Here is a 26,286-nt window from a genome sequence, read left to right on the forward strand (position 1 = left end):
GCAGTGAAACATCTTGTAGTAACATTGGTAGAACATTACGCAGAAAATCAGCATACATTGCACCATTTAGATTGCCATCGATAAAATGGGGGCCAATTATCCTTCCTCTCTTAATGCCACACCATACATTAACCTGCCAAGGTCGCTGCTGTTCCACTTGTCGCTGCCATCGTAGATTTTCCGTTGCCCAATAGTGCATATTATGGCGGTTTAGGTTACCGCTGTTGGTGAATGATGCTTCATCGCTAAATAGAACGCATGCAAAAAATCTTTCATCGTCCCGTAATTTCTCTTGTGCCCTGTGGCAGAACTGTACATGACGTTCAAAGTCATCATCATGCAATTCATAGTGCATAGAAATATGGTACGGGTGCAATCGATGTTGATGTAGCATTCTCAACACCGACGTTTTTGAGATTCCCAATTCTCGCGCAATTTGTCTGCTACTGATGTGAGGATTAGCTGCCCCAGCAGCTAAGACATCTACTAGGGCATCATCATTTGTTGCAGGTTGTGGTTGGTGTTCCACATGTGGCTGGACACTTCCTGTTTCCTTAAATAATGTAACTATCCGGCGAATGGTTCAGACACTTCGATGATGTCGTCCAGGATACCGAGCAGCATACATAGCACACGCCCCTTGGGCATTTTGATCACAATAGCCATACATCAACATGATATCGACCTTTTCCGCAATTGGTAAACGGTCCATTTTAAAACGGGTAATGTATCATGAAGCAAATACCGTCCGCACTGGCGGAATGTTATGTGATACCACATACTTATATGTTTGTGACTATTACAGCAGCTGGCCGGAGTTGCCGAGCGGAGCTAGGCGCTACAGTCTGGAAACGTGCGACCGCTACGTTCGCAGGTTCGAATCCTGCCTCGGGCATGGATGTGGGTGATGTCCTTAGGTTAGTTAGGTTTAAGTAGTTCTAAGTTCTAGGGGACTGATGACCTCAGAAGTTAAGTCCCATAGTGCTCAGAGCCATTTGAACCATTTTTGACTATTACAGCCCCATCTATCACAAAGCGAAAAAAGTGGTCCAGCTAAAACATTCATATTTCTTTACGTACTACATGAATATGTAATAAAAAATGGGGGTTCCTATTTTAAAAAAATGCAGTTGATATGAGTTTGACCTATGGCAGTGCCATCTAGCAGGCCAACCATAGCGCCATCTGGTTTCTCCCTTCAAGCTAGACGAATTTCATTCTTTGTAGTTTTTTCATTTGATGCTTATTTCGTGAGATATTTGGCCCGGTCACTATCAATGGACCACCCTGTAGAAAGCTGTGGATTGCTGTGTTATAAAGGTTAAATTATGTGTTTGCATTGGTAGCACTGTCAAAAATAGTATCGTATCTTTTCATAGTATAAACATGCTTTGTATATCGAAGTGCTAACGTTCTTCCGAGGAAAAGTGACGAATAGACTGGTAAATCTCTCAAAAAATATGACTCCAAAATGAAGTGTTTTTAAGAAATGTGGGTTTCATGGTAATAAATTTTTGTATAAAGAGAAACTTTGCGTTCAGCATGTGGTGTGTGAAGTTACAGACAACGAAATACTGGCAAACTCATGAGTATCTAGCGAAACACTAATTAGTGCTTCGAAGATTAAAATGAAACATAGTGATAACACAGTTATCTCAAAACAAAACTCATGTAAACGGTAGGTTAGGTTATATTCTGATACATTTACACAACCTAACAGGGGTGTTATGTGAATGTGTGTGCTGTATGTATGTGGAGGGCCAGTTAGTTTACATGAAGACATTGAGGTATCAAATGGACTAGCCAGGAAACGTATCATTAATTCTGCCAGTTGTAAATATACTCATTCATTTTGGAATTCTGATAAGTGTAAAGATAATTATTTTGAAATAAATGTTAGGTGGTTTTATGGATTGAGAGCTATTGGCAAAGGTTACACTGCAGCAGAAACAATGTGTGTCATGATGTATATGCCACGCCCACTTTGTAAAATGGACAAGTATGCAGGATTTATTGGAGCTGCTGTGAAATCTGCTGCATGTGAGTCAATTAAGTGTGCTGCAAATGAAGCTGCTGAAATAAACGATGGTATGATTGACATATCCGTAGCTTTTGGGGCGCTTGGTAGTAGCGCAGCTGCATTTCTAAGAATTCTGTTGCTACAGTGACCAGTGTGGATACTGGAAAGCTAATAGATTTCCAGATTTTAACCAAACATTGTTATAAGTATAAATCAGGGCATGAAGAAGGGCATATCTGTGACAGAAATTATGAAGGACAACTAGTCGTACGGAGGCCTGTGCAGCTGTTGAAATTTATAATCGATCTGTAAACTAAAGGCGAGTGTGTTACACTAAGTTCTTAGGTTATGCAGACTCAAATGCATATAACAGTGTAGTAGCCACTCAGCCTTATGGTGAGAAGCTTATCACAGAACTGGAATGTGTTCGTCATGTCCAGAAGAGGATGGGTACCAGATTGAGGAAGTTGAAACCAAGTTTGAGAGACAAGAAACTTTCAGGTGGTAAGACCATAAGAAGCAGGCTGACAGACAAAATGATTGATCAACTACAACAGTATTATGAGATTGCCATTAGAAATAATACTGAGGATTTGTTGAAATTGAAGCAGGCAGTACGGGCTACCTTCTTCCAGAGACTGTCAGCTGATGATAAACCAGTACACCATCTTTGCCCTCCTGGATCTGGTTCATGGTGCAATTACCGCAATGCCCAGTACTCAAACAGGTCATACAGCCATAAACATTATATCCCAGCAGCAGTTGTGGATATCATAAAACCTGTTTACAGAGACCTGGCAATCTGGAATTATTGAAGAAGTGTCTGCATTGTCAGACTCAAAATCCCAATGAGTCGTTCAATAATCTTATAGTGTCAGTGTTGTCGTAACTGCCGTCTGCGTCATGTCTGCTGTGCAGCGAGTTACGCTAATTTAAGTATTAACTCTATTTTTCTTACTTGTCACTTCTTCTTCCATGTGTTTTTGCTTTTAGGAAGCTTTTTATTGTCGAGTGCTAGTAATAGTGTTCCATAGATTTTGTGTTTGTTTTGAATACAGTCAGAGAGAGTCCGTTTAGTAAGCCATAGTGCCAGTAGTGCTAGTGTTTGTTTTCAATACAGTCCAGAGACAGGTAGGGCTATTTTCATTGTTTTCTACAGGAAGTGTCTAGTAACCACAGTTTAGTCAACTATCAGCCACCTTTAGTGAATTAGCAGTCTAGTTATAAGTTGATTAACTCTCTACAGTAAATTGATTTCTTAGGATGGATAGGATGTGTGACTGCTGTGTATGGACACAGGTGGAGCTGGCCACTGTTCGCGAACAGCTGAACGTGTTGATGGCCGCGGTTACCCGTCTTCAGGCTGCTGCCTTGGAGTGTAGTGGCAGTGGGGAGTCTGGTGCTTTGCATGGTACACCCCAGGTGATACATGCTTCACCCACTGACCCTTCTGTCGACACATCTTTGCAGGTACCGGGCGCGGTTGGGCCACCCTCTTCCCAAGGGGAGTGGTGGGTTCACCAGCATTCGCGGCGCACGAGGCGGAGGGTCAGTGTGGAGGCTGGCTGTGTGGCATCGCCCGTTCTGCCTGTGAGTGGACATGTGGCCACTCCTTCAGCAAGGTCTGAGCAGGCACATGGGGGGAGGGGTTTATTAGTTACTGGGAGCTCCAACGTTAGGCGGGTGATGGAGCACCTTAGGGAAATAGCGGAAAGGTCAGGGAAGAAGGACAGTGTTCACTCTGTCTGCTTGCCGGGGGTCTCATCCGAGATGTGGAGGAGGCCGTGCCAGCAGTGATAGAGAGCACTGGGTGCACCCGACTGCAAATTGTTGCTCATGTCGGCACCAATGACTCCTGCCGTCTGGGTTCAGAGGTCATCCTCAGTTCATACAGGCGGTTAGTGGAGTTGGTGAAGGCGGAAAGCCTCGCGGGGTGGAATCTCAGCTAGCTGTTTGTAGTATCGTTCCGAGAACCGATAGTGGTCCTCTGGTTTGGAGCCGAGTGGAAGGCTTAAACCAGGGGCTCAGACGATTCTGCGGAGATCTGGGGTGCAAATTTCTCGACATCCGCTATCGGGTGGAGAAATGTAGGGTCCCCCTGAATAGGTCACGCGTGCGCTACATGCAGGAAGTGGCTACAAGTGTAGCGGAGTATGTGTGGAGTGCACATGTGGGTTTTTTAGGTTAGAGAATTCCCTCCCTAGGCCCGACAAGACACCTCCTGAGATGCGGCAAGGTAGGAGTAGACAAAATGCAACAGGGAATAACAATATTAATGTGCTAATAGTAAACTGCAGGAGCGTCTATAGAAAGGTCCCAGAACTGCTCTCATTAATAAACGGTCACAATGCCCACATAGTACTAGGGACAGAAAGTTGGCTGAAACCCGATGTAAACAGTAATAAATTCTAAACTCAGATTGGAATGTATACCACAGAGACAGGCTGGAAAGTGAAGGGGGAGGCATGTTTAAAGTGATAAGAAGTGCAATAGTATCGAAGGAAATTGACGGAGATCCGAAATGTGAAATAATTTAGGTGAAGGTCACGGTTAAACCAGGCTCAGACATAGTAATTGGATGTCTCTATAGGCCCCCTGGCTCAGCAGCTGTTGTGGCTGAGCACCTGAAGGATAATTTGGAAAATATTTCGATTAGATTTGCCCAACATGTTATAGTTCTGGGTGGAGATTTTAATTTGCCCGATATGGACTGGGAGACTCAAACTTTCATAATGGGTGGCAGGGACAAAGAATCCAGTGAAATTTTTTAAGAGCTTTATCTGAAAACTACCTTGAGCAGTTAAACAGAGAACTGACTCATGGCGATAACATATTAGTGACAAACAGACCCGAACTATTTGAAACGGTTAACGCAGAACAGGGAATCAGTGATCATAAAGCGGTTACTGCATCGATGATTTCAGCCATAAATAGAAATATTAAAAAAGGTACGAAAATCTTTCTGGTTAGCAAAAGTGTCAAAAATCTGATTTCAGAGTACCTGATGGCTTAACACAAAAGTTTTGTTTTAAGTACAGATAGTGTTGAGGATCAGTGGACAAAGTTCAAAACCATCGTACAATATGCGTTAGATGAGTATGTGCCAATCAAGATCATAAGAGATGGAAAAGAGCCAGCGTGGTACAACAACCGAGTTAGAAAACTGCTGAGGAAGCAAAGGGAACTTCACAGCAAACATAAACATAGCCAACACCTTGCAGACAAACAAAAATTACGCGAAGCGAAATGTAATGTGAGGAGGGCCATGCGAGAGGCGTTAAATGAATTCGAAAGTAAAGTTCTATGTACTGACTTGGCAGAAAATCCTAAGAAATTTTGCTCTTATGTCAAAGCGGTAGGTGGATCAAAACAAAATGTCCAGACACTCTGTGACCAAAAAGGTACTGAAACAGAGGATGATGGACTAAAGCCGAAATACTAAATGTCTTTTTCCAAAGCTGTTTCACAGAGGAAGACTGCACTGTAGTTCCTTCTCTAGATTGTCGCACAGATGACAAAATGGTAGATATTGAAATAGAGGGATAGAGAAACAATTAAAATCACTCAAAAGAGGAAAGGCCGCTGGACCTGATGGGATACCAGTTCAGTTTTACACAGAGTATGTGAAGGAACTTGCCCCCCTTCTTGCAGTAATGTGCCGTAGGTCTCTACAAGAGTGTAGCGTTCCAAAGAATTGGAAAAGGGCACAGGTCATCCCCGTTTTCAAGAAGGGACGTCGAACAGATGTGCAGAACTGTAGACCTATATCTCTAACATCGATCAGTTGTAGAATTTTAGAACATGTATTATGTTTGAATATTATGACTTTTCTGTAAACTAGAAATCTACTCTGTAGGAATCAGCATGGGTTTCGAAAAAGACGATCGTGTGAAACCCAGCTCGCGCTATTCGTCCACGAGAATCAGAGGGCCATGGACACGGGTTCCCAGGTAGATGCTGTGTTTCTTGACTTCCACAAGGCGTTTGATACAGTTCTCTGCAATCGTTTAATGAACAAAATAAGAGCATATGGACTATCAGACCAATTATGTGATTGGATTGAAGAGTTGCTAGATAACAGAACGTAGCATGTCATTCTCAATGGAGAGAAGTCTTCCGAAGTAAGAGTGATTTCAGGTGTGCTGCAGGGGAGTGTCGTAGGACCGTTGCTATTCACAATATACATAAATGACCTTGTGAATGACATCGGAAGTTCACTGAGGCTTTTTGCGGATGATGCTGTGGTATATCGAGAGGTTGCAACAATGGAAAATGGTACTGAAATGCAGGATGATCTGCAGCGAATTGATGCATGGTTTAGGGAATGGCAATTGAATCTCAATGTAGACAAGTGTAATGTGCTGCAAATACATAGAAAGAAAGATCCCATATCATTTAGCTACAATATAGCAGGTCAGCAATTGGAAGCAGTTAATTCCATAAATTATCTGGGAGTATGCATTAGGAGTGATTTAAAATGGAATGATCATATAAAGTTGATCGTGGGTAAATCAGATGCCAGACTGAGATTCATTGGAAGAATCCTAAGGAAATGCAATCCGAAAACAAAGGAATTAGGTTACAGTACACTTGTTTGCCCACTGTTTGAATACTGCTCAGCAGTGTGGGATCCGTACCAGATAGGGTTGATAGAAGAGATAGAGAAGATCCAACAGAGAGCAGCATGCTTCGTTATAGGATCATTTAGTAATCGCGAAAGAGTTACAGAGATGTTAGATAAACTCCAGTGGAAGACTCTGCAGGGGGGATGCTCAGTAGCTCGGTACGGGCTTTTGTTGAAGTTTCAAGAACATACTTTCACCGAGGAGTCAAGCAGTATATTGCTCCCTCCTACGTATATCTCGCAAAGAGACCATGAGGATAAAATGAGAGAGATTAGAGCCCGCACATAGGCATACCGACAATGCTTCTTTCCACCAACAATACGAGACTGTAATAGAAGGGAGAACCAATAGAGGTACTCGAGGTACCCTACACCATCAGGTGGCTTGAGGAGTATGGATGTAGATGTAGATGTAGACCAAAAAATGTTTTTCTTGTAATGAAGACACTAAAGTGGGGGTCAGTCATGCTGTTATTGCTTTTAATGATGGCAACATTGGTAGCGTGAAAGTGCTACAACATATGGGAATTAATTCTGGAGCAAACTGCATCAGAGAATTTGAATGGATGGACAAGGTTTGCACTGGTAAAGCAGAGTATGCAGCACAGTTGGCCACTACGGAGTCCAGAAAGAAGAAAACAAGAAAAAACTTAAAAAAGATCAAGAGGATGATATACAGTATGGTGCAGGGTGCTTCTGAGTGACTAAAAATAAAATGTTAAGCATATATTGAGTTACAGTCTATTAAAACTTTAAAAACTCTTCCTGAAAATTTACATTTTGTCTTGCATTTTTCCCTAAATCTCAGTAACTAATTCGAATAGCGAATTCAAATTTTCAGTATGTATCCTGAGCCTTCTGAACTAAAAGAAGAACATAATGTTATGTATAAATAAAATTATTTAGAATAACATACAAAAAAGTACACAAAATTTTAACTGTGTGATTAAAAAATTGTATTTCCAAAAGCAGTGGCTGAAATGCAATTATTGTAAGACTCAGAACATATAGTTTAATGTCCTGTAAAAGTTTCTTGTCAATGGCTACAGTTGTTCCTGAAATACGGGGAAGTTAAGTCACTAAATTTAACATTGTCAGGATATGGCGTTCAAACTCCCCTTAATGCACATTTTCTCCTTCCTCCACTTGGTGAGCAACACATTTATAGTATTTTCACAACAGCAGTAGCTATTTTCTTACAATTTCTTTTTGCAGGCATACCATGTGCCGGGCTTCAAGGGACATGTGGGATTTATTACCTCAATGAGTGAACACTTCTGTGGCACGTGCAACCGTTTACGGATAACAGCTGATGGCAATTTGAAGGTGTGTCTCTTTGGGAATTCAGAGATATCTCTCAGGTGAGTGATGAAACATAGAATAATCGTGTCCAAGTGAAAATTCATGTGAGGAAACCATAAAATTACTAGAAGACTGACAGACTGATCAGTATTTTACCTCCAGGATGTGAAATTCCAAAACTTCTTATAGACACATTTGTTCCTCTTGTCCTCACATTAGTCATGGAGTCCGAGTGACCTTTGAGACCTTCAGAAACTTATCCCTCTTTCCTCTCTCATTAAGGAACTGATAGTTCCAAATGCTGAGTATAGAATAATACTTTCAAACTGTTTGCCATGCACATTAGGTATGTGGTTGGTATATGGAAGAGATAAACTGCAGTTAAATCCAGCAGGTATGAAATGAGTAATCTTTTCTTGAAGTTTTCAGCTTGCACCCTCCTCCCTCCCAGACATACAAACCAGATACCTCTAGCTAAATAATTTGTGAGTATATATAATTTGCCTCTGTCAACATCATGTTACACTAACCTATTTGTGAGATTAAATTAAAGGAAAGTAATCAGAACTGGAAATTATGTAAAGACATTTTTAGTTATGTCCCTATGTTGTAATAAAGTTAACACAATATTTCTGTCCATGTGATGGTAACTATGATTCGTCAGCCACTGTTGCCGAGCGGTTCTAGGCGCTTCAGTCCAGAACTGCGTGACTGCTATGGTCGCAGGTTTGAATCCTGCCTTGGCTCAGATGTTAAGTCCTATAGTGCCCAGAGCCATTTGAACTGTGATTCATGATTATCAGAGTCTATATGTTCCAAATAAAAATTGGAACTTCATGTGTATAAATGTACAAATTATTAGACAATGGGACCAACAACTGACACTTTTAAATTGATGACTAGACTAAGAGATTAATAATAGGAAAAAAACTGCAAGATACTTGGCGATAAGTTTGCTTCAGGACAAGGTAAGGGGGGTGAGGGGTGGGAAGAATCAGCTCTCTCTTTGTGAGCATACCAGAAATCCTTTATCAACCGAAGGTAAAATAAGATATAAAAATACAGGGTCAAACAATTAATTTAAGTATCTTAAAAACCAAATGACTAATAAAATTGGAAGCTAAGAAAAGTAAGTTCGTAGTAAGTAGGGTGAAACACAAGGGGCTGCAACATATTGCCATTGTTGTTTGACTTGTCTATCAAAGAAAAAAGAAATGGATCAAAACAAAATAAAAGTGAGAATGGAAATGTATCAGAAGCAAATAGGAATAAGCAAGGAACATATTCTTTAATTAAAAAAAAAAAAAAAAATGACCTGTGAGGCAGATGTTCCTACAATTTTATGTTCATAGCACAGCAGTCTGTGAAAGCAAAATATTTATGACATTGAAAAAAGAAAATCAGTGAGTGAAAAGTGTGTGTAGGTGAATTGTGGTGAAAGACTGGATATTGGAACTTCTGTTAGGCTGCCCAGTATTAGTTAACTTGGTAGTAAAGGAGCAAGTTTGCAAGGGCAGATAACTGTTTGACTACGTAAAATAGAGTGGGAGTATGGAAAAGCTAGTCCAAGATAGGATGAAAAAGATAACAGCAACTTAAAAAATGAATTGATAAGTTACCATGAACCCCATTCCAATCTAGTGAATGCAGTGGTTGACAATATCTTGTGACATTCGCCTATAAGGCTCAAACAATAATTGCTAAATAAAAATACAAAATGTTGACAAGACTGTATCGAAGCTGTCACTCTCTTTTGAAACAAGGGTGTTTAAACCAACAAACACGCAGGAAAGCAGGGACAACTCGGACACTAGAGGTAGATAGGAAGTATCATTGAAGGAGTGAGCATAAACCGTGTGGAATATGTGTGGTACAAGTACAAAAAAAAAAAAAAAAAAAAAAAAAAAAAAAAGAAGAAGAAGAAGAAGAAGAGAAGAAGAGGAAGTGGAAAAATCTTGATCTGGAAACAAGGGAATAAAAATTTGCCACGCGAAGAGACAATATGGTACTGTGCTGATGAGTGTGTACAAGTGGTGATATACAATATACATTGATAAAGGAACTCTGCATTGGGCCCAGAAGACCACGCAATGCCCTTCGAGAGATGTCCTCTACTATATATCTATGGAGAGTTAGGGGGTCAGTATACAACTCTCCAGGCTGTTATCAACTTCCAGAAGTTGAAGACACTGCTTCTCACTTGAGTAGCTCCTCAGCTGGAACTACAAGCAGAGTGTACCCTATTCCAGTCCGTCCACCGAGCAGAATTTCCCGGCTCTACAAGGAATTGAACCTGATCCCTTTCTATGGCACCCCTGTGGCATACTGACTGCATAGCTGTGGCAAGAGTCATAATATACACTTGTGAACAATTGAGTTATAACTATTCTGTTTATTGGGGAGAGAGTATGTATATTGCACCGTGAATGAAACAGTTTAGTGTATCGTAAATGGAATGTATTCAGACCTTGTACTTGTTGTGTGAGAGCGCGGTGTCTTAGACACTTGTAGTGTTTGTCTTAGCATGTACGGACCAGTGAGCCTTACTTTCTAGTATTTTTAATTATAAATCATTACTGGTGCCTCTGGCACTTTTGTGCTGCAATAGCAATAGCTTGCAATAGCAAACATTGAGTCAACCATGGTTTTTGGATTAGAAGAAGAGGTCAATTGGGTTGACATTGGGAATAGAGTGATGGGAAGTGGACAATAAGCAGTTATATCGAAGGGTGCATTATTTGATATGTTCAGGTTAATTATAAAATGTGGATTGGAGAATTTTTCACGTTGAGCAGAAGTAAGTTTACAGGACCAGATGTCAAATTACACATGATCCGTGTGAATCCCTATAGTCAGCATGAACACTGGCACACAGAATAATTTATAGGTAGCCTTGCTGTATATAAAAAATCAGATTTGTGCTGAACTGTCATGAACAAACTGTCACTTCTCTGGAATAAATAGACTCTGATTTGTTAATTACATCTGTGTAAATGAAAAATATAGGAAAACATAGATTGCTGCTTACTGTAAAGCAGACATGTTACATTGTAGACAGGCACAATTAAAAAGGCACTTACACAAAGCTTTCGGTCACAGCCTTCATCAGCAAAAGAGATACAGAGAAACACACACATTCATACACACAGGCAAGCACATGTCACACACATATGACTGACAACTCCAGTAGCTTGCCCCTAGCTGCTGGACTTGGCAGTTTTTTTTTCTCTGTGTGTGTGTGCGTGCGTGCGCGCGTGGAGTGCTTGCTTGTGTGTTGTGCCTGTGTTCAACTTTGTTTTCTTTACGGTAAATAGTGATCTATCTTTCCCTGCACTGTTGATATTCCTACCTGGAATTTCCATTGTTTAATCAGTGTAAATAAGAAGGACACAGTTACATATATTCTGTCACTTGAAGACTAATACATGAAGTAAGTGGACATTATTTTTTATTGCAGAGGATCTTTGTCACCACTAATTATTAATTTTGTGTTCCAGTTAATTAGACATGGTTTCATCCTTTCGTGGATGTGCTCTTTTTGTTAAATCTTCCTGCAAAAGATCTGATTTACTTCAAATTAATAAACCTGAGTATTCTGAAAAAGGAGGTGCAGCTTACAGCTGCAGTGTGACAGTTGATCACAGGGTGATTTTATCACTGCCATATCGTGGGTAACCATGGCTCGAGACACTTATTCTATAAGGGTGTGTAGTCATTGGGCTTTCTTGTACCACAGTGTCAAAGGTGTACTGTGAGCAGATTTACTCAAGGAAAATACTACCACAATCAGCAGAGTGAACTGCTATGGGCAACAGGATATCATTGGCAGGGGTTACCACTGACTAGCATGGCTTTAGCAGCGAACAGGTGGGCCACAATGTAGCAAATGACTCACCAACTCAGTGACATTCAATAAACAGTAACCATTCATGCCACTGGGAACTGTCACCTCTTTGTGGGATACAAAGATGCAATCTGCACACTGCTCGTCACAGTTACAAAGATTAGCATTGGTTCGGAACAGCACCAGGGGATGCTCGAAGCATGCAGGAAGGTCGTCTGTCTGATGAATTGCGGTACATATTGCCAAGGTGGCAGGGTGCAAAATAAGGAGTGATCAAAAAACTTCCATTTGAAGGCTGCATAGTTCAGACCAGTATGCCACACACACACACACACACACACACACACACACACACACGCACACTCGCACACACACACACACACACACACACACACACACACATATCCATCCGCACATATACCCTGCTTGTGTCTGTATATGTGCGGATGGATATATGTGTGTGTGTGTGTGTGTGTGTGTGTGCGAGTGTATACCTGTCCTTTTTCCCCCCTAAGGTAAGTCTTTCCACTCCCAGGGTTGGAATGACTCCTTACCCTCTCCCTTAAAACCCACATCCTTTCGTCTTTCCCTCTCCTTCCCTCTTTCCTGATGAAGCAACTGTGGGTTGCGAAAGCTTGAATTTTGTGTGTGTGTTTGTTTGTGTGTCTATCAACATACCAACGCTTTCGTTTGGTAAGTTACATCATCTTTGTTTTTAGATATACTTTTCCCATTTGGAATGTTTCCCTGTATTATATTATATATCAGTGCTTTCCTCTCCCACAACTATCCTGTAGACCTTGTCCACAAACAGATCTCCCAAACAATACATTCCTCCCCAACCAACAACAATGTTACTACCCCCAGACCACACAGAAGCATCCCCCTTGTCACCCAATATTATCCTGGCCTCGAATACATCAACTAATTACTCCGCCACGGATATGAATTTCTCAAGTCAAGCCCTGAAGTGAGATCATCCCTTGACAATATTCTCCCCACACCACCCAGAGTTGCCTTTTGCCGACCCCCTAACCTCCGTAACATCCTTGTCAAACCCTACAATATTCCCAGACCACCTTCTCTACCCAGCGGTTCCTACCCCTGTAACCGACCCCGATGCAAAACCTGCCCCACGCATCCCCCCACAACCAACTACTCCAGCCCCGCTACTGGTATAACATACACAACTCAAGGCAGGGCCACATGTGAGACAGCACGTCATTTATCAGCTGACATGCCTGCACTGCACAGCCTTTTACATTGGTATGACGACAACTAAACTGGCTGAGCGCATGAATGGGCACAGACGAACTGTCCACCTAGGAGATGTCCAATACCCAGTAGCGGAGCATGCCCTCCAGCATAATTCTAGGGACCTAGGAACCTGCTACACCATATGTGCCATTTGGCTTCTCCCACCCAACACCAGTACCTCGGAACTGCGGAGATGGGAACTTGCACTCCAACACATCCTTTCATCCCGCCATCCCCCTGGACTGAACCTATGTTAACCAACCTCACTCCCATTTACTCTTTAGTCTTCTCCTCTTTCCCTTTCCTCTTTAGCCATTCACGCATCTTTTTATCCTACATAGTTGTGTTTATCTTTATACTATGTACCTCTTTACTTCTGTATTCATCCTCCTTGGTTTGAAGCTGGCACAGTAATTACAGTAGAATATCTTTGGCTTCCCTCTGACATCCATGCCTCCATCTTTGCTACCCTCCCTGTTTACCTTTCCCCTGTTGCTTCATAACCTGGGTTGTGAATAACTGAATCCACTTTCCCTTCTTCCCCTTTTTTCCCCTCTCTCCTCCCTGATGAAGGAACGAAGTTCCGAAAGCTAGGATACGTCAATTTTCTGTTCTGTTTTGTGTATCTATCGGCTGTACTGAGCTGAGGTAAGTACTCACCAGGCCCTCTGTCTCTTTGTTAGTATTTGTTTCATATATATAAACACACACATACACACACACACACACACACACACACACACACACACACACACACACACACACAGGGTGATGCGTATTAACATTTAAAAACCTCCAAAGCACTGTAGATGACCCTGAGACAAGTAATTTAATACAAGACACATGGGATTACAAATGTTGGATACGATACAAATGTTGGGAAATGTGTCAAAAGTGAATGACAAATGTCACCAGATGATGTACCTTGCCATGCTTGCAGTGGTTGAGCCTCTTGGTCTGTCACACTTGATCATCCCAACCCAAGTCAAGTATTGATATCGTTGTGGCTACGGATACATGTGTGCGACTTTAGTGATGGCGTTCAGGATTTGCGTCTTGCATCTGGCAGGCAGTATTTTTTCATTGTGTTAAACAATTATGTATTTATATTGATGTGTATTATTTTATTTATCGGTCTTGCAGTTTCCTTGATTTCTTGCAAAGTACAGTACAATGAAAACCTACCATATTGCATAACAAGTAGATGAGTGTAAACTTCAGAATAGCATCATCGCCATTAAATGACCTTTGTTTTCTTTACTAACTAATGTCTGTAAACAAAAAGAGAAGTGACAGAAGCAAAAAACACAAAATCAGAACTGCTTTTGCTTGATTACAGCAGGGACAGTAATTTTGTAACATCTACATTTACAACAGATCATATTTACAAAATGTTTTGAAATTTGCTCTGTTTTCTCAAATGAAAGTATTGCACTGCTCAGTCATTCCTTTACACTCAACCCCGACTGCTGCACATGCTGTGGGGTATGTCATCTGGTTACGTCATATGTTCAGTGTTTCTCACCAATTTTTGGGGTATTTTGAAATTTACAAAAAGGCAAATGCAGAAAGTTATCACATTTTGCTGCACAATACCTGTGTCACAGAAAAATAATGTATACAAATCTTCTCAGATTGGCCACTGAATAACTTTGTGCAAGCCTCGCAATATTTCACCAACACAACTGTTCGTCATCTTCAGGTAGTGGTGGGTCCTGTCATCACTGCTGCAAGATGTGACTGGTGATATTCGCACAGCAGAATTGAAATTTGTCAGGCTAGAAGCAGGAGTACGAATGTGTGGACAGGCACTCCCAGTTGGATGGAAATGCCATTCATAGTAGCCTTCTGCTTATGTGTTGTGGGCAATGACTGCACTTCTGGACACTCGTGTGGTTAAAAGCTGAATTAACTCTCTGCAAGGTGCTGCATCAGGTCATACATCGGAGGATCTGGTTTCTACTGTTTTAATTTCATGGCAGTCAGTGCTGGATTCTGGGCAGTGCTTAGTCAAAATTCCATATTCCTGTTGGTAAGATTGCCCACCGTATGGCCTCTTGGGAAACGTGTGGTGCCCTGTATTCAGGCAGTGCTCTGCTACCACTAATTTACTGGGTGGCATTTTTGTCAGTGCTGTTGAACACAGTGTTCTTGCACAATGTGAGGTGTCTGCCCTATATAAGATTTCCCATAATGGCATCAGATCTTATATATGATCTATGTTTTCTAGGGTCAAGATTGTCTTTAACTTAACACAAACACTTCCTTAGTTTCGCTGGTAGACGAAAAACACACTTGATTCTGTTTCTCCTAGCGATTCTTTCTATTTTTGAAAACATGCCACTGAAATATGGCAAGAAAGCCATTTGCAGTGCTTGTCTAAGTATCTTCATTTACATCCCTACACTGAACTTGCTTTGCTCAGAACACATTGCAAATCTGTTTACAAGAATAAACGTTCTGCTGCAACACTGTTATTAGGTTTTACAGTTCACCAGGCAAACTGTTGGTATCTGAGATCACGTGTGCTCTATGTGCCAGGGAGTGTAAGACACTACCACATTGTGCAGGGTGATGGCAACTTTTGGACCGCAAATATAACTCTGCGTGTATCAGTTTGCAGTAGAGACTATGCCCCAGTGTTCTGTCAGCTTTTCTTCAAACTGTGACATCCAGGAATGGTAAGCTGCTATCTTTTTGTACTTCCACAGTGAACTGAATATTCAGATGGAGCGAGTGCAAATGCTGCAGGGACATAGGTAGTGTCTGTATTATGTGGGCCACACCACAAATGTCTCTTCAGCATTCTGCCAGAAGGAGGAATGTTGGATATTTACTAAGGGAAATAGAGGGTCTCCCATGGGAACACTGTCCACTTGATTAAAGTAGTTGGTGTTACATAAGAAATAGGATGAGGTATGCACATGTTTAAACAGCACCACAATTTCTTTCTCAAACTTGCTGTTAATAACCTCTAATGAGGGCTGCAGGGGCACTTTTGTAAGTAATGATATAACATTTGAGCTAACTAAAAGATCTGAAAGTTCTAGTTTAAGCATCTTCAGGTATTCTATGAAATCCTCTGAATTCTAAATATGATGGTCATAGTCATCCACATGATAAATTTCAAAGCTGTCATGTGGAAATTGCCAGTTGCATCTTGCAGCAGTGATGGTGGAAATCACCACCACCTGTAGATGCCAAAACGTTGTGTCACTGAAATATTGAGGGAGGGACTTGCATAATGTTATCTGGTGGGGAACCCAAAGTGTTTTTGCAACAGATCTATCAGGCAAGCCTGAAAAGTCACATATACTCCAAGCAGTAAGTACCTGTCGTAAAATGATCACATTAGTGAGCTTGGCAATTAATTAAGAGTTTATCAATAAATTTGGCTTCATTTTGCAAGAAATTGTGCTGTGTTCCAGTACTCCCTCTTCAACAAAACTAATGTCAGTTTCTGCTCCACCTCTTCAGCCCAAGATCCTATGTACACTCTTGAGCATTTGTGTAAGATACCTGTTTATTTATAAAAATAAAAGTAACTTCTATCATGACTTTCCCATTCTTGTCCAGTGGGTTTGTTATCCTGCTGTTGCCTACTGCAGACTACAAGATTACTGTTGAAGATTTCTGCAAAGTTTTTCTTCCTTTTTAGTGTACCAACATTTCACTGTGTGGTAATTGCCTGGTACTGTTTAACGGGTGTTTTAACAGTTGTTTCAGAGATGCAATACGAAGCAAATGCAGTGAGGATGACTTGCTTGCCATGATTTGGGCAGCAGTGAGAAGAAGGAAGAAACAACATCGAGGTAAGATACATTACAGCAAATGTAACTCTATAGATAGAAAGAAAATTTCTGTTTAACAAGTCATAGCAAACATAAGAGCAAAATAGAACGAAAAACAACAGTTATAGAACCTGTGTTTTTTGTGTAAACTTGGATTTAATTTTTATTTAGTATTCATTCTGATTAATGCCCATTGGTCAACAAGATATTTCAGCCCTAGAATTTGGTTCTGCAAGGTCCACCAGATAACCATATATGGCTGTTGTAACTCCTTTATTGGACTTCAGAAGTTTTCCAGCAACAAATCTTTTTTTTTTCTTTCTTTCTTTCTTTTTTTTTCTTTTTTTAAAAAAAAGCTAAAATGCAGAAAACATCATAAAGCAAACACTCACAGAAAAGCATCAGTGTCCTTGAAACAATGGAAACTCCAGTAGGAATATCAACAATATTGGAAAAGGCAGATTACTACTTACTGGTGAAGGCTGTGGCTGAAAGCTTTATGTAAGTGTCTTTTAATTCTGCCCATCTGCAGCCTAAGGTATCTTCTTTATGGTAAGTAACAGTCTGTCTTTTCCTTCATTATTCATTAGTGTTCTTTGTTTTTATTGCTGTTTAGCAAGCATCATGTGGTATATAAGGGATGCGAATAGCGTCAGATGAATCATCACTCTGGAGGATATGAAGGTGCTGCATATTGGTGTGAGACAGCATTATCTGATGAGAGTTTGAAAGAAACCTCATTGTGGATGTCCATTTGGTCGCCTGGTTAAACCTTGCAACATCTGTATTTTTGGAGTATTTGGATCTGACAGTGGCCTGATGTTGAAAAGTAAGGGCATACTCGTCATCAATGTTCCAGTTGACTACATGAGACCACTACAAGGGAGCATCACTGTGTAGTGTACTGAGTACATTGTAACCTGTTCACATCTGTGACTGCCATCTGAGAACAAGTACAGTAAACTCTCGTGCAGCTACACTTTTGGCTAGCTAGATTGACACTTGACAAGTTTCAGTTTGCGTGCACCTGGAGCCAAGCATTTGCTGGTGTTTTTTGGCAATCTGCTGCTAATCTGTGCACTGGTGTGTGTCAAAAGTCCAAGTATCGTCAATTCGTGCGTGTGTTGGTTGAAGCTCTAGTGTGTTTCTTATTCGTATTGCATGGTTTCATGCCACTGCCATCTATTGGAACTCCTTGGTAGTACAGTACATACAGTATTGTTCTATGCAGCGCAACGTAGCCCTGTCAAAACCGACAATTAGAGTGCGCTGCCTAACACTTTCCACTTGTTGTCGGTACATCAAAGCTGAGTGTGTAACAGTGAATGTACAACACCCTGTTGTGTTGCCACGTGGGCTTGGGTAGAACAGAGGAAATGGCATAGATGTATCGAATGCTTTCATTTGATGGCTGCCACAGCCTGGTTTCAAAAGTCAAAAGTTTGTCTAGTGCATCTCGAGTGTTGTCAAGTTGTGCATCTGTGTGTTTCTGATTTGAGGTTTCGTGCTCCCACTATGTGCCTTAAAGTGTCCAGAGATAAAAGGGGCCAAAAACCATAAAGGACTCAGTCGAGTGTCTGTAGAAAGAACACTGAACGTGACTACAGGCACGAAACATAAAATGAATGTGATCTTGTTGGAAAAAGAGCTTCACACTTTGCAGAGAATTGATGCTGGTGAGCCACCCACAAAAGTTGCTACAGAGTAGGAGTACAATTACTGATCGGAAGACAAATTGATCAGGAATTTAAAAATTTTGTTCCATCCAAGCATTGGGCAGCGCAGTGAAATCTTGAAAAGCAATGAGAAAAGGTGCACATCCTCAGTTAGAAGAGGCATTATTTTTGTGGCACGAATAAATAAGAGCCAAAGGTGTGTCAGTTTCAGGTCCTCTACTTTGTCAAAATGAGCTGATGAGCTGATTGAAGGAAAGAAGCAAGAATTGCTCGGAAGTAATGGCCAGCAGGATCGTTTCAAGAAGCAGCATGGCATTCATGAAATTGCCATCAGTTCCAAATCATTATCTGGGGATGAAGCTGCTACACTGATTTTAAGAAGAAACTGCACACAATCATTGACAAAGGAGGTTATACTGGCTATCAACTTTACAAATGTGATGAAACTGGGTTGAATTACAAAATGCTGCCAATGAAAACCCTTGCCTCTAAAGAAGAAGAAATGGCTTCAGGATACAAAAAAATCCAAGAAAGATTTACTGTCCTTGCTTGCAGTAATGCCACTGGCAATCATAAACTGTGTCTTACTTTAATTGGCAAATCCAAAACACCAAGAGCATTTAGACACCAACCAACCAGTTTGCCACTGAGGTACATGAGTCAGTCTTAAGGCATGTATGAACAGTGCCATCTTCAGAGAGTGGTTCCAGGCAGAGTTTGTTCCAACTGTAGTAAATTACATGGAAGGAAAAGGACTTCCTTGAAAAGTGCTACTTCTTGTGGACAATGCTCCTTCTCACCCAGGTGATCTGCAAGATGGGGATATCAAAGTTGTATTTCTCCCACAAAATGTCACATCTCTATGTCAACCGATGGACCAAGGTATTCTTGAGGCGATGGAAAAACATTACAGACGCAAGATGCTGGAATAATTAATAGGTGTGATTGATGCTGCAGATGATTTTGTGGAAGCTCTTAAAACAATCGATGTTTTAAGTGTCATTCATTGATTGCTGAAGCTTGGAATCTAATTCCTCCAGTTCCTCTTGTTAGGTCTTGGAAAAATACTCTTAGATCGTAAGGCAACCTAAGTGGTGGGAAGGAGGAGGCAACACCGAAACTCAAGCTGACATAATTTTGGTGAATTTACTGGAGAAGCTGGTTGTAAAGACACACACTTCGAAGACATTGAAGAGTGAATAGAAAATGGCATTTTTTCATGTGACTGAGGATGAAATCGTCCAAATTGTGACCGATCATAAAGTGTCAGAAGACTATGTTTCTGATGATGAATCAGAGAAAAATATTCCTCACACATTCTGTTATGAAGTGATCCAAACTGCCCTGGAGTACATCAGCCAACAGGCGGAGACGATTTATCTTGAAATAGTTTGATTTCAACGTTGGAGATGTATTGTTGCAGCAATAGTTTCTCAAGCAAAAAAACAAAAGAAAAAGACGTTTGTGACTTCGTTACCAAAAAATAAACTCTAATGAAGCATCCTAGAACTTCTATGTCCATAACTTAAAAAGTTTTTTTTTTTTAAATTTTCTTGAAAGTTCCTCTAGACAGACTTTTTGTTCCTTTGAGTAATCTCTAGATTTGTTTCATAATTTTGTTCAGTAGTTTATTTTTTACTCAAAAGAGTAGGTAATAAAATTAAAACTCCTGTTATTTCCTGCTGCCAAATAAGGGAGATTTTTTCTGTAAGAATGCAAAATAAACGAGCTTTGTTATACAGCACTTAAAAACTTTGAGTTTTCAATCATAGTTTGGTGCCTTTTTAACATGTCAGCACAATTTTTTCAGTAAAAAAGTGCAGGGTTATTTGCAACCATATCAGTAACGTTTTACATACCCTACGCACGTTTTACGATCGTATTTCGCAATATTGATGCAATTTGGAGTGTTCACATGTGAAAACAGGGGGACTTTGATTTATCTGAAATTTTTGTTATCGGAACCGGCCACCGTCCCGATCATTTAGGATAAACAGGAGTTCACTGTAATAGACTCCTTGCAACATGCTGTGTCATACTGCTAGGAGCAGCCAGACTATGGAATTGCCGTCCTGCACATAGGCTGCCATTAACACCCAAGCAAATGACTGCATGTGAAGTGGTGCCATGATCGAGAAGTACGGACTGCTAATGAATGGTGTCACATTATGTTCACTAATGAGTCCCAGTCCTGCACTGCTCCAAATGACTATCGTGGAGAAGTTCGACAGTGACCCGGGGAGATGGGGAGAGGTCCCATTCTTCCACATTTTGGGGGGGGGGGGGGGGTCACAAAGCAGTCCCATGGTGTGGGGAGCCATTGGGTATGACTTCAGGTCACGGCTTGTAATGGCTGAGGGAACTCTGATGGTACAGCAGTGTGTAATAGTATTGTGGTGCTATTTTTCAACAGGCCAGTGCTTGTCCACATGTAGTGTGTGTCTCTTTAAGTTGTCTGCGTGATGTTGATATACTCCTGTGGCCAGCAAAATCCCCATATCTGTCCCCGATAGAACATTATGGGACCAACATGGACGTTAACTCCATCCCACTGCCTGTATCCATGATTGCAATGTCCAGTGACAACAGTTGTGGATCACCTTTCTCAGGAGGGTATGCAGCAGCTTTACGACATCCTCCCGCACTGTCCAGGCCAGACAGGGTGCATTGCTGTGTTGATAAGTGGGCTCAAACTGATAAGTTCTGTGTAAATTTGACTCTGTTTTGTTATCACTGAAATAACATCGCATACCCTCTAAATTAGCTATGTTTCAATTTGTTTTCTCCCCTGACAGACATAAGTATATGAAAATGGGATGGCATAACACATTGCTATTCAACTATGCCCCTAAGGAAATTGTAAGATAATGGAGAAGAGCAGGTGCACTATTACACTGACTAGAATGTAAACTTAAAGATAGAATTATATTGTGTAACCTATACCGATGATGTAATACTAATTGACAAAAACATCACTGATGTGCTAAAGCAATTTGAAATATTAAGGGAGCAATCTAGGAAAATTGGACTAATAATTTCACCTGGGTAAAAAATTAATGGACGATACCAAAATGGCACTGGGTGAACTTATATAGGCAACAACATAGTATTCGGTGATACAGAGTTTAAATAATTAGGTGAAAAAGACCACTGAACATCATAATGAAAAGAAGGCATAGAATCCAGACTTCAGAAAATACAAACTGTCTCTCAGTTAACTAAAAGTATTTTTCCTGGAACTCTAAAATCTAACATTGCACAACAGTGATCAAATTAGGATTTCTTTATGCATGAGAGAGACTCTTTGTCCAACACAAGACATGAAAACAGCAAACTGAATTAGAAGAATGTAAAATTGTAGTAAAAATCTTAGGTCCAAGAATAAAAGTTGGAATACATCACACAGAACCCAGTGTGAAATCTCCAGGCAAATTCCTAAAAACTCTTGTTACAATGTGTCTCCAAAGAATCCAACTTGTGGGACATACAGAAAGAATGTATCCAAACAGGCAGCTCATTGGATTCCCACATACTTGAAAAATAAGATCCAACTGATGAAAACAAACAGGAAGAGACCTTACGAAATTGGAATCACCACATTTACAGTATTCTGATGTAGTGATGAGTCACACAGAGTGCAGTTTCACAGTAGCTTGATCGATGCTTGTACTTGTGTATGTAGTATATGCAAGTGTGTACAGCGTCTCTTCTGGTGTACTCACAATATGCTAATTTAGTGGCCGAGCAGTAAACCGGATCCCTACTCGGTTCCAGTGTGCTGTGCTAATTATTCTTCTTCACTATACATTTATGCTTGGAGCTGCAAGAGAGGCCATTTTCCGGATAGTGCCACAAAAACAACAAATTCTCAGATATCAGTTTAACTTAAACTCTTCAACATCATAGACAACATTTCACATTAATATGTTGCAGAACACTAGATTAGTGTAAAAAATTGCCAGAGTAAACATTGTTCTCCATGTGACAGATTGTCACCCGATGTCCAAAATCGATAAATTTTATATCTCTGCACAGAGAAGCAGCTGGTTGCTCATTGTCATCTGTGGTGCTAATCAATGGGTCGAGCTCGTTGCTGGCACAGCGCCACCTCAGAGTAAGTGGCCCCTCATCCCAGCAGGTGGCGATGTTTAAACACCCGTATAGCTCCCAAGACTTACTGTGTCTGTGGATAACTCCGTCTCTGCACAGAACTTCCCACATTTCCCACACAGTGGGCCCTTGTGTCTCTTACACACAATAAATCTTCAAACTTCTTTCATTGGCTAAGTTAAATTTCGAGTGTGACGTGCTATTTCGTAAAAAATAGCAAACGGTAGACATGGATGTTATTGTGACACTTTCCTAAGGCAACATTTGTGTATTACACTTGTAGAAGTGCACTGCAACATAAAACAGTAGACCGTAAGTTCAAACAATGGAAACTACAGGTTGGAATATCAGCAGTGTAGGAAAATATAGAGTGCTAATTACCATAAAGATGGCACGTTAAAATGCAGACAGGCACAGTTAAGACACTTACACATAAGCTTTTGGCCACAACCTTCATCAGAAAAAGAAATAGAAATACACACCATTCATTCACACAAGCAAGCACACCACACACACACATGACCACCAACTCAGACAGCTCAGGCCAGAATGCTAGCCTGTAAGTTTGCTACACAATAAAATAATTATTCTGAGCTACAAGAAAAATGGATTCAAAGAACTAAACTGCTTGAAGAAAAAAAAGGGAAGCTCCCTGAAGCAACGTAGTTTCACGAGTGTGCATACCAGTGGTAAATTATGAGAGTCGCAACTCTCTGAAATGGATAAAAAGGTCACCAGATTGCATTAGCTTTGTTTGTGTCTCGGATTGTTACCATGAATGGTAGGAGCTATAAGAGATGTGAAGAGTGTAAGATGTTGAGTGATCCCTGTGGAGGACACAGATGCCCTGTACTTCTGTGAGTCAGCACTATCAGCACGTAACAAAATTTGAAGGGGCCTAATTGTGTGTCTCCATTTGCCAGGCTGATTGAATTATGCAGTATGCAGATTTGTGAGACATTCAGATGTGGTAGTGTCCCCATGTTGGACTGCTTGGGTACATAAGGGCGGCTTGCTTGTCAGCAAGCTTCCGGTTGACCGTGTCTGACGAGCCCATGGGAGAATTGCTGCAAGTACGCCGAGCACATTGTAACCCTTTCACACCTGCACCTGTCATGTGATCAGCAGTGAGTCACATTCTACAAGACCCGCGATGACAGTTGTCAGTGAGTATGACAACGACATAGGGAGAGGGCGTTTGGGGCAGCATCGGATATGACTTCAGGTCACTCTGACAGCACAACAGTATGTCATGGACATCCTACATCCTCATTTGCTACCTCCATGTCCAACGGAGTTACAAGAGACAGAGCAGTGAAAACATATCCAGTTGTTGACTCACAAAACGGTTTTGAACTGTGACGCATGTAGTCTTAAGTGAATCATTCATACAAAAAGAAAAGAAGAGGAAGCTAAAGTCAGAATGTGAAAAAATTTGAGAATGGAATAGATATTTGAAGACTTCACACTTGAAACTCCCAGTTTTCCTATTGTGAAAGTGCCTTTGTGACCATATGCATTTCACTGATGATAAACTTTTTTTTCCCCCTGGGTCTTGGCTCCATATTTTTTCATCCGGTTGAGTCAGAATACTTGCATAGTATCTGTGAGGTATTGTTTCAGTCTTGCAAGCTAATCTAAAATACAATCCCTTTTGCATCCTAGAAAACAATGACCACTCTTTCTCTCCGATTAAGTCACCTTGGCTATTTTTGTGCAACTGCTGTTTCATTTCATCCACGGGAACAGATTGGTGCATAGAATCAGTTGTGTGTCAGATTGTCCCAAATTGTTTTTCACATTAGGTTGTAGTCAGGCTTCAACAGACATGCCACTCACTTTCTGGTATGGCCACGGCATCAACTGTTTTGCACATCTTTTTAATTACTGATCTTGCAATATCACACTGTGTTCTTTCTCAGCATTTTCATATTTGATTGTAATTCTAGGAAGTAGTTCATGAGTCATCTTACAGAGACATATGCCACATATGAATTCAGCCACCCATTCCTTAACTGTTGACTATGAAGGAACTCCCCCCATGAACCATGGACCTTACCGTTGGTGGGGAGGCTTGCGTGCCTCAGCGATACAGATGGCCGTACCGTAGGTGCAACCACAACGAAGGGGTTTCTGTTGAGAGGCCAGATAAACATGTGGTTCCTGAAGAGGGGCAGCAGCCTTTTCAGTAGTTGCAGGGGCAACAGTCTGGATGATTGACTGATCTGGCCATGTAACATTAACCAAAACACCTTGCTGTGCTGTTACTGCGAACGGCTGAAAGCAAGAGGAAACTACAGCCATAATTTTTCCCGAGGACATGCAGCTCTTCAACTTGACTAGAAGAAGAGATCGGTTGGTAGGACATGTTTTGAGGCATCAAGGGATCACAAATTTAGCATTGGAGGGCAGCGTGGAGGGTAAAAATTGTAGAGGGAGACCAAGAGATGAATACACTAAGCAGATTCAGAAGGATGTAGGTTGCAGTAGGTACTGGGAGATGAAGAAGCTTGCACAGGATAGAGTAGCATGGAGAGCTGCATCAAACCAGTCTCAGGACTGAAGACCACAACAACAACAACAACATGAAGGAACTGACTCTTAATAAGTAAGATGATGCCTGTAGAAAAGTACAACAAAACAGTAATCTCAAAAAAGGACAGGATAGACAGTACATTCTGTAGGACATATTCAAAGTGATTGGTAAAAGAGACTTGGTGTGTTAAATGCAGCTTTTGATTACATGATAATTGAATTGGATAGATAAACAACCTACTTGCTAAGTGGCGGCAGAACACACACATAAAAGAAGATTATAATTAGGCGAGCTTCAGAGCCAGTAGCTCATTCTTCAGGCAGAAGGGTTGAAGTGGAAGGAAGAGGGGTGAAGGATAGGTCTAGGAAAGAGGGTAGATTTTGAGAAAGTTACCCAGAACTGCAGATCAAGGGCTGACTTTCCAGATGGGATGTGATTCCACATCTACATACATACTCCACTAGCCACCATATGGTGCATGGCAGAAGGTACCCTGTCTCACTACAATAGTCTGAATAAAATTACTTGATAGTTGACATCAATCACTTGCTGCAACAATGTTGCCACATTGGCTACCAGCTACCGTTTGGTTACAGGTGACAACAAACAAGCAGCTCACTTCACAAATTATGTTAAATGTTTAACACAGAGCAATTTTTCTAGTGGCTGGTGCAAGGTATGTCAGAAATGTTGGATACTCTGTCGACTATTGATTTAAAGTGACCAGTGACTGAACTGGGGCAGACGACCCGTTTTGTATCTCTGACTGTAAACTTGTGTCCTAACCCAGCCGAGAAAATTGTGGTCAACAGTCTGCAGCAGTACTAATATCATGATCGCTTTGTTCATGGCAATTAAAGCTAACCCTTAAGGGTAAACTCACGACAACAAAAACTCAATTTCAGGGCTGAAAGCAAATTGAAATTTCTCCATGTCATTTGTTACCTGTAACTATCCTTACACTAGCTGCACATGCTGCCATGTTAGAAACCAGTGAACAGTCCATGTGGGCACTTGGTCGTGGATTATAGATGACTGAGGCAGATTCCAAATGAAGAAATAATGACAGGAAGAAAAATAAGACCAAATAGAACAGTCAAAACAATGATGAAAAATGATGCAGCAA

General features: G+C 41.0%; 1 protein-coding gene across 1 annotated transcript in view; it reads left to right on the plus strand.

Moving 5' to 3' along the window:
• LOC126440353 (molybdenum cofactor biosynthesis protein 1-like) overlaps positions 1-26,286 on the plus strand; it is a 346,021-nt gene that overhangs the window by 306,895 nt on the left and 12,840 nt on the right. The window contains exons 5-6 of the mRNA XM_050090642.1: positions 7,860-8,005; positions 16,774-16,859. Of these exons, the coding sequence (XP_049946599.1) occupies positions 7,860-8,005; positions 16,774-16,859 (232 nt within the window). The remainder of the gene's footprint in view (positions 1-7,859; positions 8,006-16,773; positions 16,860-26,286) is intronic.

The sequence above is a fragment of the Schistocerca serialis genome, unplaced genomic scaffold (assembly GCF_023864345.2).
Source record: "Schistocerca serialis cubense isolate TAMUIC-IGC-003099 unplaced genomic scaffold, iqSchSeri2.2 HiC_scaffold_1362, whole genome shotgun sequence".
Taxonomy (NCBI): Eukaryota; Metazoa; Arthropoda; class Insecta; order Orthoptera; family Acrididae; genus Schistocerca; species Schistocerca serialis.